At 42.7% G+C, this 22,220-nt stretch overlaps 1 protein-coding gene across 2 annotated transcripts in view; it reads right to left on the bottom strand.

Annotated features, from left to right (window-relative positions):
* The window catches only part of RBL1 (RB transcriptional corepressor like 1), a 25,633-nt gene extending 4,097 nt beyond the window's left edge, over positions 1–21,536 (bottom strand). Inside the window, exons 1-20 of one of the 2 annotated variants that reach the window (XM_053453785.1) lie at positions 21,295–21,536; positions 19,843–19,976; positions 18,994–19,194; positions 18,526–18,590; positions 18,044–18,172; positions 17,798–17,949; positions 16,086–16,135; positions 15,789–15,975; positions 15,399–15,565; positions 15,025–15,137; positions 14,414–14,517; positions 13,523–13,660; positions 12,490–12,651; positions 11,931–12,063; positions 11,563–11,787; positions 10,320–10,489; positions 9,683–9,859; positions 7,406–7,498; positions 5,075–5,146; positions 2,889–2,976 (exon numbers count right to left, since the gene is read on the bottom strand). In XM_053453785.1, coding sequence (XP_053309760.1) covers positions 2,889–2,976; positions 5,075–5,146; positions 7,406–7,498; positions 9,683–9,859; positions 10,320–10,489; positions 11,563–11,787; positions 11,931–12,063; positions 12,490–12,651; positions 13,523–13,660; positions 14,414–14,517; positions 15,025–15,137; positions 15,399–15,565; positions 15,789–15,975; positions 16,086–16,135; positions 17,798–17,949; positions 18,044–18,172; positions 18,526–18,590; positions 18,994–19,194; positions 19,843–19,976; positions 21,295–21,465 — 2,731 coding nt within the window. In that variant the 5' untranslated portion in view covers positions 21,466–21,536. The remainder of the gene's footprint in view (positions 1–2,888; positions 2,977–5,074; positions 5,147–7,405; positions 7,499–9,682; positions 9,860–10,319; positions 10,490–11,562; positions 11,788–11,930; positions 12,064–12,489; positions 12,652–13,522; positions 13,661–14,413; positions 14,518–15,024; positions 15,138–15,398; positions 15,566–15,788; positions 15,976–16,085; positions 16,136–17,797; positions 17,950–18,043; positions 18,173–18,525; positions 18,591–18,993; positions 19,195–19,842; positions 19,977–21,294) is intronic. The other variant, XM_053453786.1, reaches the window with a different exon arrangement.
* Positions 21,537–22,220: the final 684 nt, after the last annotated feature.

Here is a 22,220-nt window from a genome sequence, read left to right as displayed (position 1 = left end):
TTCACAGCAATACTATGTTACTTTCAAAATGTTTTACGTGGTCATGACGAAACATACATGATATACAAACACTTTTTTTTTTTAACTCTTAAAGGGCCAGCTACATGTGGTACCAAGCTAGCTGAAAAGAGCTGGGGTTGCAGCTATCTGCAGGGGGCTGATTAAGTCCAATTGCAGCAACTGGCCCATGGGGCAGACAGTACAATATGGCTGCTTGCTACCATGGTAACACACTGCGGGGGGGGTTAAAATGCCAGGTCTACTGCGAGATTAGTTGGTTGGTATGCTGGTAAAAAGAGTGCCCCATCCCCAATAAAAAATATTTATAATTTTAAAATACACACAAAAAGACAGGTAAGCATTTGTTCTCTCAACTGCAATACTGATGAGTGATGGGGGTCGCCCTTTAACCCCTTGGCTGCTAAGCCATTTCACACCCTGGTGCTAAGCTAGTTTTCGGCATTTTGGTGCATCTCACGTTTAAACGTGTTTCAAGGAAATTTCTTGGGAACAAACTATACAAACCATATATTGTTTTTTGCAGCACACCCAGCAGATTCCAAATATACCATTTTTATATGTGTGTCTCATTAGGTTTGCAAAATACAACCAAAAATGGGAAAAAAAGTGTAATTTTTCACTTCCAACTCAATAAAAACTAGTTTGTAATGTTATTTTTCTAAACTCTAATATCAAAACCTGTGTTGCTAAATATTTGTAGTAGGTAACCGGTCTAAAATAAACAGACATTGAGAACAGTAGACCGTGTTTTTCTAATATTTTATTGCTAAAAGTTAAATTTATTAGACTATCACAAAATTCATCTTTAAATTTAATGCATGGCTGCGTCAATTAAACAGCTCTAGCTGCCCGGGATGTTAAAATATGCCAACAAAACTATATATTTTTAGAAACTACACCCCCAGCCGCAGCAAATGAGGTCTTATTTGTATTTGTATCACAAATCTGACTTGCACAACAAATAAGTGAATATCACACAAATAAAAATAAAAAATAAATAAAATTAAAAGCGACAAGTTCATTTATGTCTTCCGCACTCCAGGTTTGTCCTAGAAACACATGCAGCCCCTCATTTGATGCGCCAAGGGGTGTAGTTTCTGAAAATATATACTTTATGTACCATAATTTAACTTCCCAGCTGTCTAGAGCTGTCTAAATGCAGCCATCACCCCTAAATGTTTTAAGACAATTTTTTAACAAGATTCTCCAATCTGCCATATCTGAAGTTAAGGTGATCTAGACATCTGGGAAGTTAAATTAGGGTACATAAAGTACACATTTCAAGAAACTACACCCCTTGGAGCTTCAAATGAGGGGTTACATGTATTTCTAGGACAAAAGTTAAGTTCACAGATAATGATGGAATATGTCGTTTTGGCTAGAAAATATGTTTTTTCTAACCATAGCGACATGTTCATTTGTGTCTTGCGCACTCCAGGTTTGTCCTAGAAACACACGCAGCCCCTCATTTGATGCGCCGAGGGGTGTAGTTTTTGAAAATATGTACTTTTTGTGCCATAATTTAACTTCTTACGTGAGCAGTAATGCCACGTCAAGGCTTCAACCCTAATTACTGACCATTCACACGCTTTTCATATCTCCATTCACTCACAGAAGCACACACCATACTTTCCATACATTCACTCGCAGAAGCACACACACCATTCTTTCCCCTTACAATCCCAAAGAGATGATCGTAAAGGGAGAAAAAAATCACTTTTACAGCAAAAATAAGTTTTGCAGTAAAAATACAAGGGGCTCCAGGGATGACATGGTTAACTTACGTACTACAGGCTATACGGCTGATTTTTGCAGTTCATCTGGATTTCAAAAATTGCCTTCCTCTACCATTGGCTAAATTTAACCCCATGATCAAAGGAATCATGGGGTTAAAATTTAGTATCGGCCATTTTTAAAAAGGGAATGTGACTTTTTATAGCTATATGATCGCTGTGGTAACATTGGCTACCACAGTGATCATTTAGCTAGAATACTTAAACTTTTTTTTTTTTTTTAAAGTTAAACCAGTTTATGTTTAGATAATTTAATTTGGGGGTCTCTAGGCAATTTTGATCTTTATTTATCTGCCTTTAGAGACCCCCAAATCTTTTTTTTTACTTTTTTTGTACATTTTTATTTTTTTAACATAATAATTTTTATTCTTTTTTTACAAGCATTATACCGTTGGAAAGGTGAGGCGATTACCTTTCCAACGGTATATGTTGGGGGTCTGTAGCTGCTCAGATGCCTGAGATACAGGCATCTAAGCAGCATGCCCCCATACCGTGAAAACTGACAATTGTCAGTTTTCAATAAAGTTGCGCGGTGACGTCATCGCGTCATTACGCCCGACGTCACCGGCCGGATCGGGTGGTCCCAGCGATGCCCTTCAAAATGAGGGGCAGATCGCCGGGGTAGGTGGTGATGGGGGTCCACAGACCCCCATCAAGGTAGGAGAGTGCTAGCGACGGCATGGTGCCGTCGTTAGCACCTGATTGGGACTGCTAGCGACGGCACCATGCCGTCGTTAGCAGTCAAGGGGTTAAATACACCACAGAACTATATGACCTGTCACAGAACACCAACAAAGCTGAAATATTTGTCTACCCGAAAGCTTCTCCCCGGTACTGGTTTAAAGTCAAAACATTTTTTTGGATTCTTTACACATTACTAGAAGCACCCAGTTGTAACATCAGTTTTGTGAGGTGACCTCTTTAAAGTGTCAGCATACGCATAACCAGATAAATTGCACCTATACATTGTGCTTTACATCATGACCACCTGGAGGGCTGTAAGCAGGCATGTGGAAGGGGCATATGAGGCATGAACCCTACAAATTCATAAACAAGAAGGAAGCCTATTCTTACCACAGTCTGCCATCTCCACATCCTCGTTTGCATCGGTTTCAACCACAGCAGATTGTGGTATTGTCTTTAATAATACATTCCGGTAAACCTGTAACATAAATAAGTCAGATCTACGTGGCAGGTAACACACGCACAATCATTGTACAACCAATTAACCATAAAACAATGCATCTTTTCTTTTAGGGGCACTTCCACTTTTTGTATTTTCATTTGGCAGTATTTGTGTAGGTTGGACACCACTGGTTTAGAAACTAAGTGTTAAGTCATGGAGACAGAAAACCTTTTCAGTTCCCTCGGTGTGCACAGCATGCTGTTTAGTCTTTCTTCAGTGTCCCAGGGCAGTACTCTCCTCGGATGATCTCAGATACCCCACATGAAGCAAAATACTTCCAAAAATAAGGCCATGTCTTGTGTGTATGCATGGTTATGCTATTAGGTGGCATGCTACTTTGCTTGTGACTTAATCTCTGCACCGTTCCGAGCTCCAGAAGGCTTCCAAGGTCACAAGCAGAGGTTGTCAGGCGCCGGAGGATCTTGGGTGAGTACTCATGTTAACAGGTTTATCCCCTTAACGACCAACGACGTGCCAGACTAAGGATTGCTTTCTTTGCCCAAACTATTGCTGTAATGTCTTAATATCGAGGCATTCATCAACACCGAAATCTGTTTCAGGGACCTCGTGTGATCCCTCCCCAGGGTATCAACGGCCTCAATATACAATATGGCGGCAGAAGCCTGATTTAACAGCGCTTAGGCTGTGATCAGCAATTGCCTCCTAAGCTCAAATGGTGTTGCTGAAATGCCTCGATTAGCGAAGCATTCAGTGACACCGAAAACTCGCCCAAAGACTCACTGTGGCCGTAGTGTGAGTCATAGCAAAAGATTTTGCCTCTTGCAAGGTGGCGGCGCTCAAAAAAAACAAAAACAAACAAGTTCCTAAGAGGGTCTTCCCCAGAGAACGCTGAGGTCCCCCCTGCAGGTTGAATGCAGGTCCTGCATTCAACTATGCAAGTCAATTGTGCCCAGCCTACTAATCACAATTAGTAGTAAAAATAAATAATGTGGTAACATCTGACGATAATTCTCCAGTGACATCAGTCAGCGGAGCCATCCAGTTGCAATAAAAGGGTTAGAGGGGAAAAAAGTTAGCACTGTATCTACAAGAAAAATACCGACATGGAAAGTGTAAATACTGGCATTTGAAATACCCATGGGGTGTCTAGTTTTCAGAAGTGTAATTTGATGGGGTAAATCGAATTGGTCGGATTCAAGGATGTCCCAAATAGAACATGCTCGCAGACTAACCAGATGTCTAAATAAAAATATAAAAAGTCCCCCAAACAACCCGATAAAGCTATCCATGGGGGGTGTCGCTGTACTCAGTGAGACGTATTTGTACTTGAATTTATAATTCCTCGTGTATGTCACTATCAATGTGTATGGGAAACAGAATAAAATGTCTACCACAAATTGACAAAGGCCGACGGTAGAAGGAGTTAAAAATACCCTGGGGTGTCCAGTTTTCAAATATATATGGTTTGACGAGGGAAAATTGAACTGACCGGCATCAAAGATGTCCCAAATAAGACATAGCAATCTGCTACTTGTACTCATTGCCGTATAACTTGCAAAAAACAGACACTGGGTATTAAATATTTTTTTGAAAAAGTCAGTGCTTTTTTCCATTTTTTATAGTAAAGAGGATATCATCAAAATAATGCTAGCTAAAGAAGCCATTCTTGTCCTGAAAAATATAATTTTTGTGGGTTCAGTAAAAGAGAGAAGAAAACTACGGCTAAACACGAGCACCGCAAATATGTTAACAGCCTCAGACATGAAGAGTACAAATAAAAACACACCTCGGTCCATGAGGAGTTAAAGATGAAAAGCATTATGCATGTTTTACTCGCATACAAAATTGTTAAACAAATATCGGGCAGGGTGGTGTGAGATCACCTCTAAATTTTTACCAACCGATTGCTGCTACGGTAGGATTTTAAAAGCAAGCAGGTATTTTGCCGCTTCCCGTGGGGGATTACAGAGCCAGACAGCCTTCACGCATAGCAGATCCACGAAACAAAGGACAATACTGAATACAGAGCGGAGAGGAAAACAAACATTGGGAAACCTACAATGAACTCATTTTTGTGTTGTGTGTAGATGCAGCAGAGAGTTTGTTTACTTACGTGACTGTTTGCCTGCGGCTGGTTTCTGTAACATTTCATTATGTCATGGAACAGCCTCTCCTCTTTTGTGACCTGAGAAATTATACAAAAATACACCAAGGTTATGCAGGTGCGCCTGTCATAAACAGTCACGTGTCTGACTGTAAAAGCCATTAACCGGTTCCTACTTTCCTCAAAGTACTAACTAGCCACACCTTCACACCTTTAACCCTTTCAGTATTAGGGCTTTAAACAAAAAACCCCCAAAACATTTTGCTAGGATATTTAGGTATTTTGCGTTCTTTTTATCAAGTCAAATTCTCATAAAATTACTACACTTTACACTAAAACACAAGTGTTTTTATTGGGGCGCAAGTTGCGTTTTTGGTGGATTACCAAATTGGGTGAAGTCCCCCACACTGCCCAGGACCCTTAATGATTGGCACTTCAAGCACAGTACCCAGTACCCTGAAATAAGGTTATGTTAAAACATACAGGGAACCGAGCATGCCCACGGTGCCAGAGCTAGCTTTTTTATGAGCAGTTCCCGGACAATTACAAACTGTATGCTGATTGCTCGGTTAAGCAGCTTCTGGAGATTAACTCTTCCTTCAGATAGCAAACATTTCAACATCCCTTTAACTGGGAAACAGGACTTGCGCACTTGGATTTGTCTGTAAACGACCCAGACAAAACAAATGAAAATGAACCAAAAATAATTTTCATTCAAATTTTGTTGCCTCATTCACGTTCTCGCACAAGGTCCATCTTCTCCACTGACCGCTTCCATGTCTCGCGGATTGGTGATTGAGGGAGAGGGTCTCCCCAAAGATAACTTCCAGTGAACTTCTGCAAAAAAGGCAGAGCATCTGGCGACATGCTCTCCCTGATTGGAGGATGTCACCAGAAGCGTCAACATTTTTGCCAAAGTTCACGGGAGGTCATGTCTGCAGAGATGCAGACAAAGAAAGGAGGACAAGAAGATGAAGAGGATGCTTGAGAAGTAACGGAGCTGTGAGACAGTCGGCAGAGAGGGTAGGGAGACATTAAAAGAGCATGAGAGAGTGAATGAGAGAGAGTGCGAGCGAATGCGTGTGGACAAGTTTTGTTTCCTAATTTAAAAAGCCCACAGAGTTTGGTCCGAAAAAGGAAAGGGACAAAAACAAACTGAAAGCCCCTCATTTGCAAATGTCTAGAAAAAGAGTGAAGGTTTTTGGGAGGCGGGTGAGTAACCGGCCACAAATGGCAAGAGGCGCAGAGTAGTCGTATAACCTTTACATAGGCATGTAACTAAAGACACTACAATGGCATTGTGATTGAAGACAAACACTTTTGAAGCTCTAGGCGTGAGACAAAGACTTTTCTTATTATTGTTATGGGAGGTTTACGTATTCACTCGATGCATTGGGCAGTAACTGCATTATTTATACCAGTTCCAAAAATCTACACAACACCTGTGAGTTGGTTATGAGTCAGTCAGATGATGACCAAAGCAAAAGTAAAGAAAATACTACCTTTAAATCATAGTGTGTGGAGTCTACACACACCTTCTATTCAGGCAGAGGTAAATACATATAAATAACCTGCGGAAGGAATAAAACATGGCCAAGGGTGCTGCAAACAGACTGCTGGGTAGTCCCAGACAAGACAATACTGCACAAAAAGCACGTTTGGGTCCTTTCTGTGACTTGGTGGTTACAAATTAACTTTTCTTGTAAAATGGGTTAAAAATATAAACCACCCCACCCCCCCCACAATCATCTGCAAGAGCAGAGAATCCACTCATGCTTGTCCTTCTTAGAACTCGCATAACCCGGGACCTGATTTCCCGATGGTGTGTGATCAGTGCAGGGACACCCGAGGAAAGCCCTGGGCAGTTTCCGTACAGAACCCGCAGGATTTCTAGGATTTTAAGAGCCCACTCCTGTGGCATCTGCTGTGACACAGTTGGAAGAAAACAACCAAAAATAATTTAAAGAGCAAACTTGGCAAAGATGATGCCTTTATTGGCTAATTTGAATTCAATAGACTGTAAGCTTTTCAATCAGAGAAAAGTCTACGAGGCTTAGAATCCATAATTGAGTTGGTCAATAAAAGTGTAATCGTTACCAGATTCCCGCTCTCTCATTCTACAGCCACCGGTACAACTCAATACTTTATGAAAAGGAATTCAGGAACTGTTAGATTTAATCTGTCATTTGCCTGTAACCATTGTCAAGGGATGTCTGGAAGGTACTGGCATTCCATCTGCTAATAAAGGTTTCAGAAGCCAGAAAAATACCAGCAAGAAATTAAAGTATTCTAGGTGGTTGGGCGGCCCTGTTCTAAAGCCCTAGCGCCAGATGTACATACCAATTCTATTTCATTGTCTTCTATGTAATTTCTGAGCTGAACTTGGCACTTAAAGCTTCTGAGGGCATCCTCCTCAGTCACACTGCCATCACTCTGGAAAGAAGTACACGAAGGAGTGATTGTGTTGGGTATAAGCCACAGCCATGTATGTAGTAGGAATGCCATGAGGAGTTAGGAAGCAAGTACAGCATAGAAATGTCAAGCAAAGTGTCATTCGGCAGCATGTGACCAGATTTGTTCCCCTTTTACCCCCTTACAAATTAACTAACTATTCAAAAGCCAGCCACTTAACGCAAGGAGAGATGGAGAAGAATAAATATGCAGAGAAGTACCCCTCCTATGGTGTATGGTGGTTTTTAATATGCATATACTGTGTGTTGTAACCTGGAAACACTTTTACACGTTTAGTACAGGGCTTGACAGACACCCAGGGTTTTGCAGGACTGCCATCATGAATTGGGTGTAGAGGGAGACATGAGGCGCCCAGCGGTGTCACATAACGCATGCTATGTATCCACGCTCACGTCACTCGCTTCAGCGCACAGCCGTAGGAAAGCATAGTGTGCGGGATTCGCGATGGCAGAAGGCAGGCAGGTGAGAGGGGGAGTACTGTATGAGTGTCGATATGCTATAGTGTCAGTCAGCGATGGGAAGTTCGGGTCAATAAAGTGAATCAGATTAATTCGAGTCATTCATTGAAATGATCCGAATCTTCAGATCATTCATTGTCACTCACAGGAGTTACTATTTCCCAGTCCCGCCCTGCAGTCATACTGACAATTGGCCCCGCCCCTTTTATTAGTCAATGAACCCTCCTGCCTGCCTACTCTAGTGATGTCACTGAAGGCAGAGAATCTTAGAGATTCGAATCATTCAGAGAATCACTGACAATACTTTTATAAATAAATACATTAATAATCTTCACTGCCCCTTAGTTTGCCCACCTTTACCTCTAACTGCACCTTACGTTAACTTTATTAAATTAACCCTCAGTCCTCCGCATTTAATAAACCCTAAAGACCCCATTAACCACAACTGCCCCTAAATGAACCCTTAAGACCCCATCAACAATAAATGCCTTTAAATTAACCCTAAACACCCCATTAACTATACCAATTTATTAGGTAATGTATCTGGAGTACATGCAATTAATTTAGGGGCCGTTATGGTTTATGGGGTCTTTAGGGTTTATTTGGCTGGCTCCTATTGCAGTTCTACCATCCTCACAATGAAGTTATATACAGAAACAGCAACGAGGCTACAACAGAAGTGGGTAAATACGGCCAAACTAGTAAAGATAATATAAAATCACTGCTTCCGTCAAATAAGAATGTCAGTTAACCAAAAACACCCTGATCCTTAGTGCATATGATTGCTGAGAGCATTCAGGAAGATCGTTACAATCTTACAGGAACCGCCTTTACCTAAAACTATGCACCGACTCGGGTCCCGCCGGGTCTGAACTCTTATGTGTAGGCGCAGAAGGTGCTTTCTTTGATTCCAGAGGCAGTGCACACGCTAGTGCTTCAATCAGCAAAAACCGACAGCGGAGGAGGAGGTGGCGTCCACCAGCTCTGGAGCCGCAGCATTTGTACCAAATGAATATTATTTTCAACGGGTAAAGAAACAGTAAAGCACGTGGATTGTACTTTAATATTTCTGTCGTCGGTGGGGGTTCTATAGCCTCAACCCTCTCAAAGCACACCTAGCAGGCCAGGGTTTAGATATTACTCAGCGGTGTCTAAGGTGTTTAAAGGGCTTTTGTTTTTTTTTTGCAACACCTTAGACACTGCTGAGCAATACCCAAACCCGGGACTGCTAGGTGTGCCCCGGGGAGAGGGTTAAGGAGCACTGCTATAAGGCATTAGATTTCTCCTATAAAGTTGCACACACTAATAATTATGCCTGCCCAGTATTGTCTACTCTTGCATTAATTAGTATTCTAATACACAGCATTTTAACAATCGTTCCTGCCTCTATCGTATAAAGGTCTGTCTAACCCCTTTACATTCTGCTTTAACAGAACAAAGGTGGAACCGGAGTTGATCCTTTGCAACAACCATAGGACACGGTACGCGTTTGTCAGACCAACCTACACCAACTGCCGTAACGCTGTATAAGCTACTCCAGAACCAACTTTGCCCACCAGCAAAAGAAAAAAGCCATTCTAGTACGACAGACGCGACACCAAATCACACCAAAGCTTGAAAATTAAGCAGAGGAAAGTAATTGTTTTGGCGTCAGTGCCGTTTTGTCCAGTGTTGCCGTTACACTCACCTTTCCCATGATATACACAGCACAGAGAAGAAGCTGGTCTATGTGTCGGTCTTTCATCAAGTCTGTGCAATGGACCAGCGAGTATTCAAAGAGTGTCCAGGTCTTCCGTCTTAAATCATTAGAAACATCCAGCTTCAGGCATAAGTCTCGCAGACGAACGCTCGCTAAGTGGTACACCTGATGAGTACAAATTAACATGGCTATGTGAACGAGACTCAACATTTCAAACACCAATTTCATTGCCATCCTCTGATCCTCAAACTTGGTGGTAAAAGGCCAACTGCCTTTAAAAGGGCTTTGTTTCACTTGTTCATTCAAGGGTATGAAGAACACTCCCAGAGGCTTTGGGGTCACAACCACAAGTGGGCAGTATTACAGGGTCTTCAGGGTGTGGGGGTCTATTCATCTCGGCTATGATCTCAGGTGTACTATAACCAGACCCCAGCCTTCATACCTTTGATGAAACTCTACAAACTGGGCTTTGGCCGTTTTTACTGGGTAAAAATAACTAAATTCAATTATAATGGGTTTTCAGAAACTTATTGTTGAAAATGGGTGTAAAGAGATTTGTATATTGCCAGTTGCTACCCGATGATGGCTTCATCAGACAACTGAAATCATAGGCAGCACCTCTTACCTTCCTGAAGAACAGCGCCAGAGAGCCGGTTTTCTTGGGCTTTCCAGCTGACGTGGGACACGCTTCCAGCGCTCGACCCAGCTGATGCTTGTAGGACGGGCTGATCAGAGCCTGCGCAGTGAGGGGGACCTGAACACCATTCTCACTTTGTGACGGTGGAGAGGTCCTAACTGATGACAAATGAAAAGTTTATTTACAAACAAAATGCAGTGGAGGTAAACACACGCAGGGGAGAAAATACATAGATGTATGCAACGCATTTACTCATCTACTAGCACTAATATTCAAAAGTTCTCTATGCATTGAGGCTACTATTCTCTCTTCTAAATGCACCAAGAAAACATCTTAAAACGAACACATGTACGCCAGAAAAAGTATTCCAAGGAAAATGTATATACGACCATTAAAAACTTTTAATTGAGCCTGTGCAGTGTGTGAAGAAAGGGCCAAAAGATCTAATGACTCAATTTTCCACAGGGATAGGATCACAGCTTAGTAGAATACATTTCCCGTCAAGAAAAAACTAAACGTGTATAACGTGCATTGAAAAATAGCTGTGTTAAAAACAGTCAGAAATATACAGTTGTGTCTTCCGATCAGGTGAAAAACCTCAGACGGTGTCTCTTAATGTCTCTCTTCTGCCCTCACCTGGGCTGCGCTTGTTTGTGTTCATATAGCAGCGTGCAGCAGGTGATGTTCCTGCGGCTACACATCGCCCGGGGACTGTACATCTACCGAAACGGTATCAATTATCTCGCTTTCTTATGAGCAAGTGCCCTAAGACAAATGCATACTTAGGACCCACTAATCATGCTGATTTCCCGTACGAGGGATTCAAAACAAAAAAGAAAATTGCTGATACTAACTACCTCATGGAAAGATGGTTATGTGCAGCATCATTAGCCATGCGGAGCAGTATATCAGAACTACAGGTCAGCACGTAGCGTTATCTTTAAATAATAAGAAAATATTTAGCAGGTGTTGCCAAACTACTGCTAAGCGATGACCCCCTTAACAAGTGTCAGACTTTTGCTTCTGTGCTTTGCCATTGAACATGAGAAGATTTGGCAATTTTATCAGCCGTTGTCCTTAAGGGGTTAAATAACTTGTTTGAGACAGTGTTACAAATTTGTATAAAACAGGCATAAAATCATGAAAAAAATAAAGATTAGTGGAATGTTCTATGAACTCTCAGCACCGTCTATCTGCACACAACTCGCTCATCATGCAGGGAAATCCTTACCATTTAGAGCCAGTCTCTGCCCTATGGGCACAATGGGTTTATCTGGCGACAGGCACAGCCGATCAGCCGAGGTGGGGTTCAGAGCGATTCGTATCCTGGTGATGTCTGGTGTGGTCACTGGCGATTCTCTCAGACAGTCATCACCAAAGAGCCTCCTCTTCGCACTTCCAGCCGCGGGAGAACTGTATCGGTCGTGAACAGACAGTGGAGACAATGGCTGCAAATCTGAGATAAATAAAAGAAAGGGAACTATAACCTTTCCAGCCAAGCCGTCAGTAATATCAATGTGTGTGTATGTATAATTTTTTTTTTGGCCAAGCTTAACCTCTGGCACAAACCCATGCTGTTCAAATGTAAGGCTGCCTCACCTCGCTTGCTGGCGCCTCCCAGGTCTGTCCGAACTTCTTTCAAACGGGGGTGAATGATTGGTGAAGCTGGCATCATCGGCAAGTGGCCTAAACCGGGTTCATTACCAGATTCAAAGTTACTGGGAATTATAACCTTAAAATAAAAAACACAAATTGTAAATTCTAGCAGCCAACATACTGACCCGTCAGGAACTCCCATTCTAGAAGGGCGAGATGATGAGAGGAATACAACTCTCTCTTCTGGAAAGAAAGGTCTAAAACTAACCAAAATAAAACCAGCAAAGTGTGGAAATGAAGCTCATACCCCCAGCAGGACAAGACAAAATAAGGTGCTAGTGAATAGAATATATAAAATTAAAAAAAAATGGGGGGGGGGCTGCAGCTCACGTGCCTCCCTGTTCCCCAGAACATAACTCACTACAGCCCGGTGCTGACCAAGACATCGATAGATGCAAACACACCAGGTTTTTGAATAGCGAGCCTCCCTATATACCCAGTGAGTACGTGGTGTACACGAATAGGCTTCACGTTTTGTAAACAAATGACAGGGTATACGTACTTCTTCACACGTCGGCACATTCTCCGCAGCTTCAACCAACTCCCAGAGAACCGAGTCACTGGTCCAGGCACGACTCTCCAAGATCTGCTCTTCAATGCTGTTTAGGTGTTTGACCATATCACGAGACAAGCCATCTTCAGAGCGAATAAATACTTCTATCACCTACAGAGATTGGCAATGCTTAGAATATGAAAGCCTTGTTAAAAGAATCCACCCTGACAGCTAGCAAGCATGTACCAAATAAAATCAAAACAACCTAGACTGATATAGTAGTATTAGGCACAATTATTACATATATTCTAAGCCAATACTTTGTTATTGGCCCTGAAGAATGAGCAGCTCAATAAATTAAACACAAAATACCTGGTATGCCCTAAAGGCAGACATTTAAATTTAACCCCTTCCTGACGAAGGACATAGTATGTCTCCAAGTGCCCGCAGTTGGTGCCAGAGGGTGTACTATTACGTACTAACGCTTCAAGCTGATGCACAGGAGATCAAGCCGTCAATTGATAGTTTGGCAAAACCTATGCACATGGGGCATCTCCATATTCAGGGAATGATGCAGGACACAAACTGGTTGTTTCTGTGAGTGGACATACCCTAGGCATTAGCATTACTAAGTTTAAAAAACAGATTTTTTTTTTAATGAAAGTGTTAAATATGTCAAAACAACCAAGCAAGCAAGCTCTACTTGTCTTGAAAAAACCCACAATATAAGATTTTTGTGGGTGCAACGAGGAAGAGAAAAGTTAAGGTAAAACAAGGATGTAGCAGAAAAATTGTAAAATTGCCTTTGTCCTGATTTTCCAGGGTTCCGATAAACACACAGACAACCTGCCCAAATGTTAACCGAACGCCTGTTTGGACCACTGGAAGCCTCAAGGATCACCATCAAAAATACCACAAGAAATGGCTAATTTTCTAGCAACAGGTATAGAAGGCTACTGTACTCACAAACTACAAGCTCTCAATAATAACCCCTGTAAAGAGAGTAATGTAGATTTTTTATGAAAGTATGGACATTATGTACCTTATAGAAGTAGAAAGGGCTCAGCTTTAGAACCTCAATGGTCCATGGGAAGATACGAGGAGAGCTGTACGCAAAAAGTACTATTTCCAGACAGCAGGTTATCAGGGATCGGTGGAATATGTCTTGCTCCAGTAAAGCCTAAAAAATATAACACAAGTTTATATATACATGTAACACACACAGTATTTATACTAGGGACGTTCAAAAAGGTTCCACACTTTTATATTTTCATTGGAAACGGTGAAGGCGGGAGGAGAAGTAATTGGTCGTGTCTTGGCGTGTCATGTGACTAGTTCTGCCTGGCAAGCAGCCTGCCCTTGCAGTTTAGTTTTCACCCTGTGGTGAAGACAGCTGCGAAACTTATAAATTGCACCAAAGAAGAGCGGCGTTCTGTCATACGCTTTTTGTGGGCAGAAGGTGGGCCGGGAGCACAAATTAATCTTCGTACGTGTGCTCAGCTGAAAAAGGTTGCAGAGGAAAGCTGAGCGTTGGATCTGCCCTGATTCATGGCAGCCTTAAGTTCAGTAAAGTGGATTCCAGGTGGGTGTCTGAGCAGCAAGCGCTTAGATGTTTGTTTCTGACACATGGCCCGTTATCGTGAAAAAGGTGATGATTTTCTGCAGAAGATAGCCTGCAAACAGCTCATTACGAGTAGCAAATGAAGGCTTAGATAGAATGTGAGAACGATAAATTGAATAGCCTGCCAGCAGAAGCGGTTGAGGAAATTTAAACATGGAGTAGGCATTGGGATATTCTGAATCTAAGGACATGACCAAGGGGCGATTAAGGTATAAAGCAGGAAAATAGGCAGACTAGATGGGCCAAATGGTTCTTATCTGCCAAATTCTATGTTACTTCAGCCATGAAGATGTACAGAATAAATAAGCTCACCGTCATATCCTTCCCTTGAAGTCTTCGTGATTCCTGGACCACTATGGTCTCTAATACTTTATAATAAAGAATCTCAGCCAGCTTCCATCTATTGATGGCAAAATCTGCAAAACAACCCAGCATTACTTTGCAGACTATTGCACACATTGAGGAGATGGCTTCTATAATATTAATATATATATATATATATATATATATATATATATATATATATATATATATATATACACACACACACACTCTACATATGGATCTAGTAACAAAACAAAAATTCTTACAAAGAACAGTTTACTGTCCCTGACACCACCATATAGAAGAGATGGCTAGGGTGTCTCTGTAACAATCTTGCAGAAACTGTTCAGTGTTATTTAGTGAATATATTTATCAAGGTACCAGATTAAGTATAGGAATGAAATATATATATATATATATATATATATATATATATATATATACATACATACATACATACACACACACACATATATACACACATATACATATACACACACTCTCAGGTTACCCAACTACATAAAACGTAAACATAACTTAGTAACATTTAAGGCGGCACATCAGAGCTATAAGAAGTGTATGCACACAGTCGCACTCACCAATATGGGACCCTGACTGCTCTTCTGTTGATTGCGTGTAGTGATAGCAGAAGCATTGTCCGATCTCTCGGACAATATTTAGTATATTATCAGTGGGATTGCGAGCACATGACCTGCAATAAATAACATCACCGACATGATAAGCCAAAGCATTAACTTGCCTGCCAATACCATAGCTTCTGACAATCGCGATGCCATTTCCACTGGCCTGTCAATTGAAACAGAGGCTATTTTGTTTTTAAAATTGTATACGCTGTACAGCTCTGCCTAACGGTTCCCAGAGGACTTATTAGTTAAAACCCGCTCCAGTCACCTGTTTAGCTAAAGAGAACAGACATAGCGATCATATAATGTAATTATATAAGGTGATTTACCTGAACACACTGATTAGCTGTTCACCTGGACCATTTCTCAGCCCAGCCACCATGCTTTGCAGTCTGCTCACACATTGTGTCGCTGATGAAACCGGAGTGATCATAGCTTCCTTCTCCTTCAGGTATCTTCTACCAGTCAAGGGAGTGGACGGCGCAAATGACCTCTTCTGTAAGATGTTAGCAAAACATTCTAGGTTCCATAAAACTGCATAACAGACTAGCAACGCATTTAAACAGCATACACAGTGTTACTTTACAATCAAATTCACATTTTTCAATGAACCAACCGCACAGCATGTTATATGAGGCATCGCAGCGACCAAACTACGCGGCGAGGGCATTACAGACATTCATAGCGTTTGTGACGCGAAGACCATTTACAACAGTCACCTTTTCAAAATATTGCTGCAGGTTGGACTCCACCTGTTTCCGCGGAGTCCCGCTTGCCACGGTAACCTCAGAGATAAATTTCCTGGGGGTTCCAATCTCTTCGTCTGCATCAACTCCCAGAAAAACACGCTCATCGAAATCTCCCACCGTCAGAACATATTCCTCATATTCTTTATTCAAGGCTTTGCTGGACAAAAGGAACAGGAATAAAAAAATAAATAAACAACCAAATAAAATAATTAGATTTTATTTTGGTCCTGGAAAAACACCAAGGTCCACACTCTATACTCTACTCACTTGTTGTCTGTGAAAGTGGACGTATCCAACAGGCAGTCTCCTTTTAGAATCTAGGATAAGAAAAAGAATGTCTCCTTAAAGTCAAATGTTAAAATAAAACAGGAACTTTACCTTACGTGAGGAACCAACTACAGAACATATAGACTTCTGGACATCCTCTTACTAGTTTTCTACATTTTAGAGTTTGGTATCTGCAATGAACTTACTAGAATCTGCACACATTATTAATTATTGTTTTATATATCGCCATCATATTCCACTGTGCTGTACAATTATAAGTTTCAAACTTTCTAGGAAGATTTACTTAAATTATTGATAAAGATCAACTATTACAACCACCACTTTAGTCATAAAACCCTTCAGCGCGTAGCATTTCTCCCCTAGGGCTACAGAAATTCTGTGTATCTTTGCCTAACAAGGTGTTTCATTGTCGAGATGCCTGGTTGCAATCGGGGTATATTGCGGCATGTTTGGCCCCCCAACCAGCCTGGCACTGGATATTGAAACACCGCTGCAGAGATTTGTGTCCATCCAGCCATAGAAGGTGTGATAGGGTTGAGGCTGAGCCTGTCTGCAGTTCAGTAAAGCTCTTTTCACACAAATCGATGCATCGTTTCTGTATGGACCTCACTTTGTCCCCAGGACATTTTTTTGTCAAGACAGGAAAGGTTCCTCCCCAAAGCGTAACTATAAAGCTGGAACCACAGAACCATCTAGAATGTTTGGTTGTCGATCTCTTCACTAGAACCAAGGGTCCGATAAGCATAAGGAATAATATATATCTATATCTATTCTTCTGCCATTCAGAGTTTAGCAGGCTGTGAGATGGTAAAGTGTGATCCATCACTCCAGTTAACTCATTTCCACTGCACCAGAGTCCAGACACGGTGAGCTTTACACCACTGCAGTTGTGAAGAAGCCCAACTGTATGGAGCAGCCGATAAACCTCAATCTTGGACTGATGTTGGATTCCACAGTAACCCTGGAACCAGGTTTGCACTTTTTTGCACATCAGCACAAGGAGGACCCGTTACGTGACCTTTGGTATGGCCCACTAGTTGCGTCTCTGCATTTCCACTTTAGAACGGCAGCTCTCGCAGATCATGAGAAACTTGACAAAGCGACTTGGTGGGACGGCATCCAATGACGATGTCATGTTAAAAGTCATTAAGCTTTTGTTTGTGGGGGCTGCATGCTTGAGTAAATATTCTGTAAGCAAAAGGGTTTCCATAAATAGCCAAACCCACAAACTGAAGGGGTCTCCATACACTTTGTCATGTAGAAGGAAAGCACCCTGGCAAGAACAATTATTTGGTACTGCAAACCGAGGCGGAGGGTGGCTTGAGAAAGTTAGCTGTGAAGTTTTTCCCACATATTCCACGGGGGAAATAGTACAAAATTGGTACATAACCATGCAGAATATTAAAAACAATACAAGCTTTACATAGTCTAGGTCATCTAACAAAGGTAATGCTTTGTTCACGATAGTACACTAATAGTACACTGCTAGATGCTAATAGTACAAGATTCTAAGCAAAATATTGCACTGTTTTGTCCACTTGGTCTCACCCTAAGGGGCTAATTTTCCAAATTGACCGCAATTGACTGCAACTGACTTGTCACACATTTGGTTTCAAGATCATGCTATGCCCCCAAAGGTGTTTAAAACCAGGTACAAGACCATGTAGACCCATTCATGATTAAATACATACCCTTCGATCATAAAGTTTTGCAATATAAGGCTTGAAGTAATGTTCCTTGATCCCTTTGGCTTCCACTTTAAGTCCATCGTGCAGGTCACATAGTACGTCAATTATGCAAGGAGGATCAGCAGCGTCATCAGCATGCGCAGACAGCATATTTTCTGTTCAGGAGATATTGGGAATGAAGGTTTAAACAAGAGCTAATTTTCAACTGAATTTTTGGTTTCAACAAGACGACAGGTTACCAAGACGTACCCGCAAACGATGGGTTCAGAAGATCTTCCTTATTGGGGCACTGCAGAGCGTGGTTATAAACAAGATCCAGACAGCACAAAAGCAGGTGATAAGAATTAACCAAATCATCTCCAATCCTGCTGAAATTACCTGAGAACAAGACAGATTTGCCAAAACATATACACTTATTCATATTTTCAAAAAGGTATCCCAACCGTGCACAGGCATCTCAATTAAAAAGCCATTAAACACCCTGGATGTTGGCAGCCCCGGTCTAGATACACTCATTTGATTCACTAAGATGCCGCATACTTTATGATGTCGCGTATGTTTTGGTGTATGCTACGTAAGATGTACAAATAGAAAAATAAACGGCAAAATATTTTGGTTTCTGCCGACTCGCTGTTGTGTATACATAAATGTGTAACCGATTGTTTCTATGCCACAAATGTCTGCCAATGTGTTTCCACCGTATATATTTACACATTAAAAAGACTACTTACCCTTGGCATATACAAACAAGGTCCAGCAAAAGTTGAAGAGATCTTTAACGCTACACTGTAGTCTTCTGCAAAGCAAGGTATAGGTGTTAAGTGTCCATTGATTGCTTTTATAAGATGGGTCTATAGCAGCATAGCTGGTTAAGTAGCTTTGAGATAATAAACAAATGTGCAATGTTAACACGGAACAGCCTCCCATCAGAAATGGTAGAGACTATAGTGAGATAATTTAACCATGCGCAAGATAAGCATAAAGCTATCCTGAATCTAAGACACGACCAAGGACCGAGTGTCTACATCGAGAGTACAACACTGCTTATGCCCTGAACACGTCTTGGCACGGATCCGACAGCTTAGCTGTACGAGGGACGGCACAGGAAGGCTGCCCCGGCGGCTGTTCGGTGTTAAGAAGCTGTCTGTTGTATTTTTTGAGACAGACGTGTGGACTGAGAGCCGCTCCAGACGCTTTACCTTTGCTTTCTGCTTCTAGGCAGCCGTGGAGGATCTTCACGTGGATTCTGGAATATGTCTGTAAATATTGGCTCAAATTTCTTGAAAATTACAGTAGAAACCTCAAAATTCCTCTCCAACCTCTCCACTCGATCTCGAAACTCTTGAGGAAGGTTTGACATGTCCATCCACTTCTTCATTTTATTAAAAAACTGAATCAGACTGAAAAACAAAGATCATCGTTTAAGATACTTAAATATCAGGTAAAAAAGCACGTTTATCTTGCTGCACTGCGGTAAATACAACGTCCAGTTCTTATCGCACTGATAATTTTAATAGATATAGCAGGCAAATATTTTAATTAGCAAAAAATGCCATAAAACATTTTTTTAATTGCTATTAAAGAGGCAAAAACATGGCCGTTGTACCTGAGCAGGTAAATAGGGCTCATAGAAGATGACAACACAACACTTTTCCTATTTACATATTATATACAGAACCAGTTAGTTAATATACTTGATAAACAAGACGCAAGATGAGAAACTCCACAGTAGATTCAGTCCAACAAAAATTATTCTGATCATTTGTGTTTTAATTCACATTTATTTTCTCCAGACGAGGGTGATGGGTGCGCGCTCCCCTCTGCATGGACTGATGTCTATAGTAGCAGCCGCCCTGGCTCCTAAAATATCCGTGTGAAGGACATGTGAGAAGAGACGTGTGAAAGGGACACATGGTTCTCACCCACAATCAAATTGTATGTTTCAGAAGAAGCGAGTGTTGGGGGGGTATACGCAGCAGCCGTACAGATCCGGCTTCTTGTAATGTTTTACGCAGCGGGTAACAGCGGTCTCCATAATAATAACCGACCTTAGCTTGGCGGAGCGCAGGATGCGGGTTAGCGACACACCATTCCCCTCCATGGTGCCTCTTCCAACGGTCGGGATCACGCATCTTCGGCACTCGGCGTACAAGGCACACGCCAACCAATGTTTTATTTCTCCCTAATCCATACAGAAAAAGAATGTTCGTCATTAAAGCGGGAGAATGTGTAAATTATATCACACCATATGCATTGTAAGTCGATATACAGTTCATACATTCCATAGGGAATAACAGCCATACAAGATAAAAACGTGCAGTTCCAGATATTAGGTTTGCTATAAAATAAACATGCATGCAGGGTCCGCGCACGTACAGAATCTCAAACGAGGGCGACTGCAATCCAAACACCGGCAAAAGAAAAAATTCCAGGATATACAGAACCAACCCCGCGGTTACCGACGCTGCCAGGAACGTGGCATTTCGGGACAGTCCCGCGTTTCCTGTTACATGCAGACGTTTTCTGTATCAGCTGTCGGCAAAAGACGTCCATAAAATCCGGCCGGTTTCATGAGGACCAAAACACCAGCCGTGTTAGAATAATCCTTCACAGAGCAGCAACACGCTAACGATGTTCTACTAGCCGGTAAACCTCATGTATGCGTTTGCAGACCTAGTTATTATATATATTATATTAATACCCCCTCCCCCCCAGCAGACGATCATAACGTGGGGATTAACAGTTCAGCAAAATATCCTGACATACTTCCACTGGAAAACAACAATATTTGCAGACAAATCTGCATTGGTGCTCGGCTACATTTATAGGTCCTAAAAGTGCAGTTAAATAAAACGACAGTCGTGGCACCAGCTTCTGCTCGCCGCGCCAGGAGCACCAACCTCTGCCTAGCGTGCCTCCCTTGTCGCACCAGCCTTTGCTCACCGTGGCTCCCTCACGGCGCCAGGGGCACCAACCTCTGCTCGCCGCGCCAGGGGCGCCAACCCCTGCCTAGCACGCCTCCCTCGCCGCGCCAGGGGCGCCAACCCCTGCCTAGCGCGCCTCCCTCGCCGTGCCAGGGGCGCCAACCCCTGCCTAGCGCGCCTCCCTCGCCGTGCCAGGGGCGCCAACCCCTGCCTAGCGCGCCTCCCTCGCTACGCCAATCCCTGCCTAGCGCGCCTCGCTCGCCGTGCCAGGGGCGCCAACCCCTGCATGGCGCACCACCCTCGCCGCGCCAGGGACGCCAACCTCTGCCGGGCGCGCCTCCCTCGCCAGGGACGCCAACCTCTGCCTGGCACGCCTCCCTCGCCAGGGACGCCAACCTCTGCCTGGCGCGCCTCCCTCGTCGAGCCAGGGACGCCAACCCCTGCCTAGCGCGCCTCCTCCTTGACACCCCTCATACACCGAATCCCTGCACCTCCTCAGCCCCTATTCATGTACTCTATACCTGCAGGCGATTACCCGTCGCCTGTCCAACCCTCACCCGGTTCCCCTACACTCACCTCCAGGCTGTAAGTGCTCCATGTCTTGGTGAAGTTTCTCAGGGTGTTCTCTGCAGTTTCTTGCTCCAGGTTCAGCTCCCCGCACAGACTTTCCAGCTGTTCCCGAACTTCCTCCCCGGGACCTCCGTCTGACGAGCTGGAGGACTCGATATCCACTTCATCCCTCTGCATTCCGAGTGCTCGCTATCCCCGCCTCACGCACTGTGGAATTGTCGGCGTTATACCCCCCGGTTCCCACGGTCTCCCCGACCTGCGTTACTCGCCTCCTTCCCACAACCCTTCGCGTTCTCAAAAAGGCGCGAAAATCTGAACGTGTCACTTCCTAGTTTATAAAAGATATCCTTCCGCTATACAAAGTACTCGTCACAGGCGTTAGATTTTTTGAACACTAGCCGATAATATCCACTAGAATGGGGTTTAAAAGGAAAACATGAAGGGAAATATTTTGAAAGAAGGGAAATGCCAGGGTAAAGAGCGTTGGAAAGGGCGATGCGGAAGGATACCTATCGAATAAGCAACTCACGTTGCATTCTGGGATTTGTAGTATGCGGTAACTTTTAAAAGGCCACTTTAAAGGGAAAACAATTTGCGGAGAATGGGTGTAGTAAATGCATACTGTTCTTCTGACAGTTATTTTACCTCCAAAGTTGCCCCTGTTTAAGGTTAGGAACGGGGGCAAATGGGTTTATAACCTAAACTATGTAAGTGAAATACATTTTCTTCTGAATGACTTGCTCCCTTAGACAAATGGCTATTGCTGGGTCAAAAAGTGAAAATAGTGTTTTATTTTTCTAAAACTGTTCTAGTTTTTGCATAATATACGTTTCAGACAGATGCATATTAGCATACCTGGGAACTCTCCGGGTTTGGCTCGGAAACCTCCAGGAGAAGCGCCCCTTCTCCTCTGTGTCGCGGGAGTGGGGTCC

Source organism: Spea bombifrons, chromosome 13 (assembly GCF_027358695.1).
Source record: "Spea bombifrons isolate aSpeBom1 chromosome 13, aSpeBom1.2.pri, whole genome shotgun sequence".
Classification (NCBI taxonomy): Eukaryota; Metazoa; Chordata; class Amphibia; order Anura; family Pelobatidae; genus Spea; species Spea bombifrons.
The sequence above is the reverse complement of the archived record's forward strand: the minus strand, read 5'-3'. Positions and strand labels throughout refer to the sequence as shown.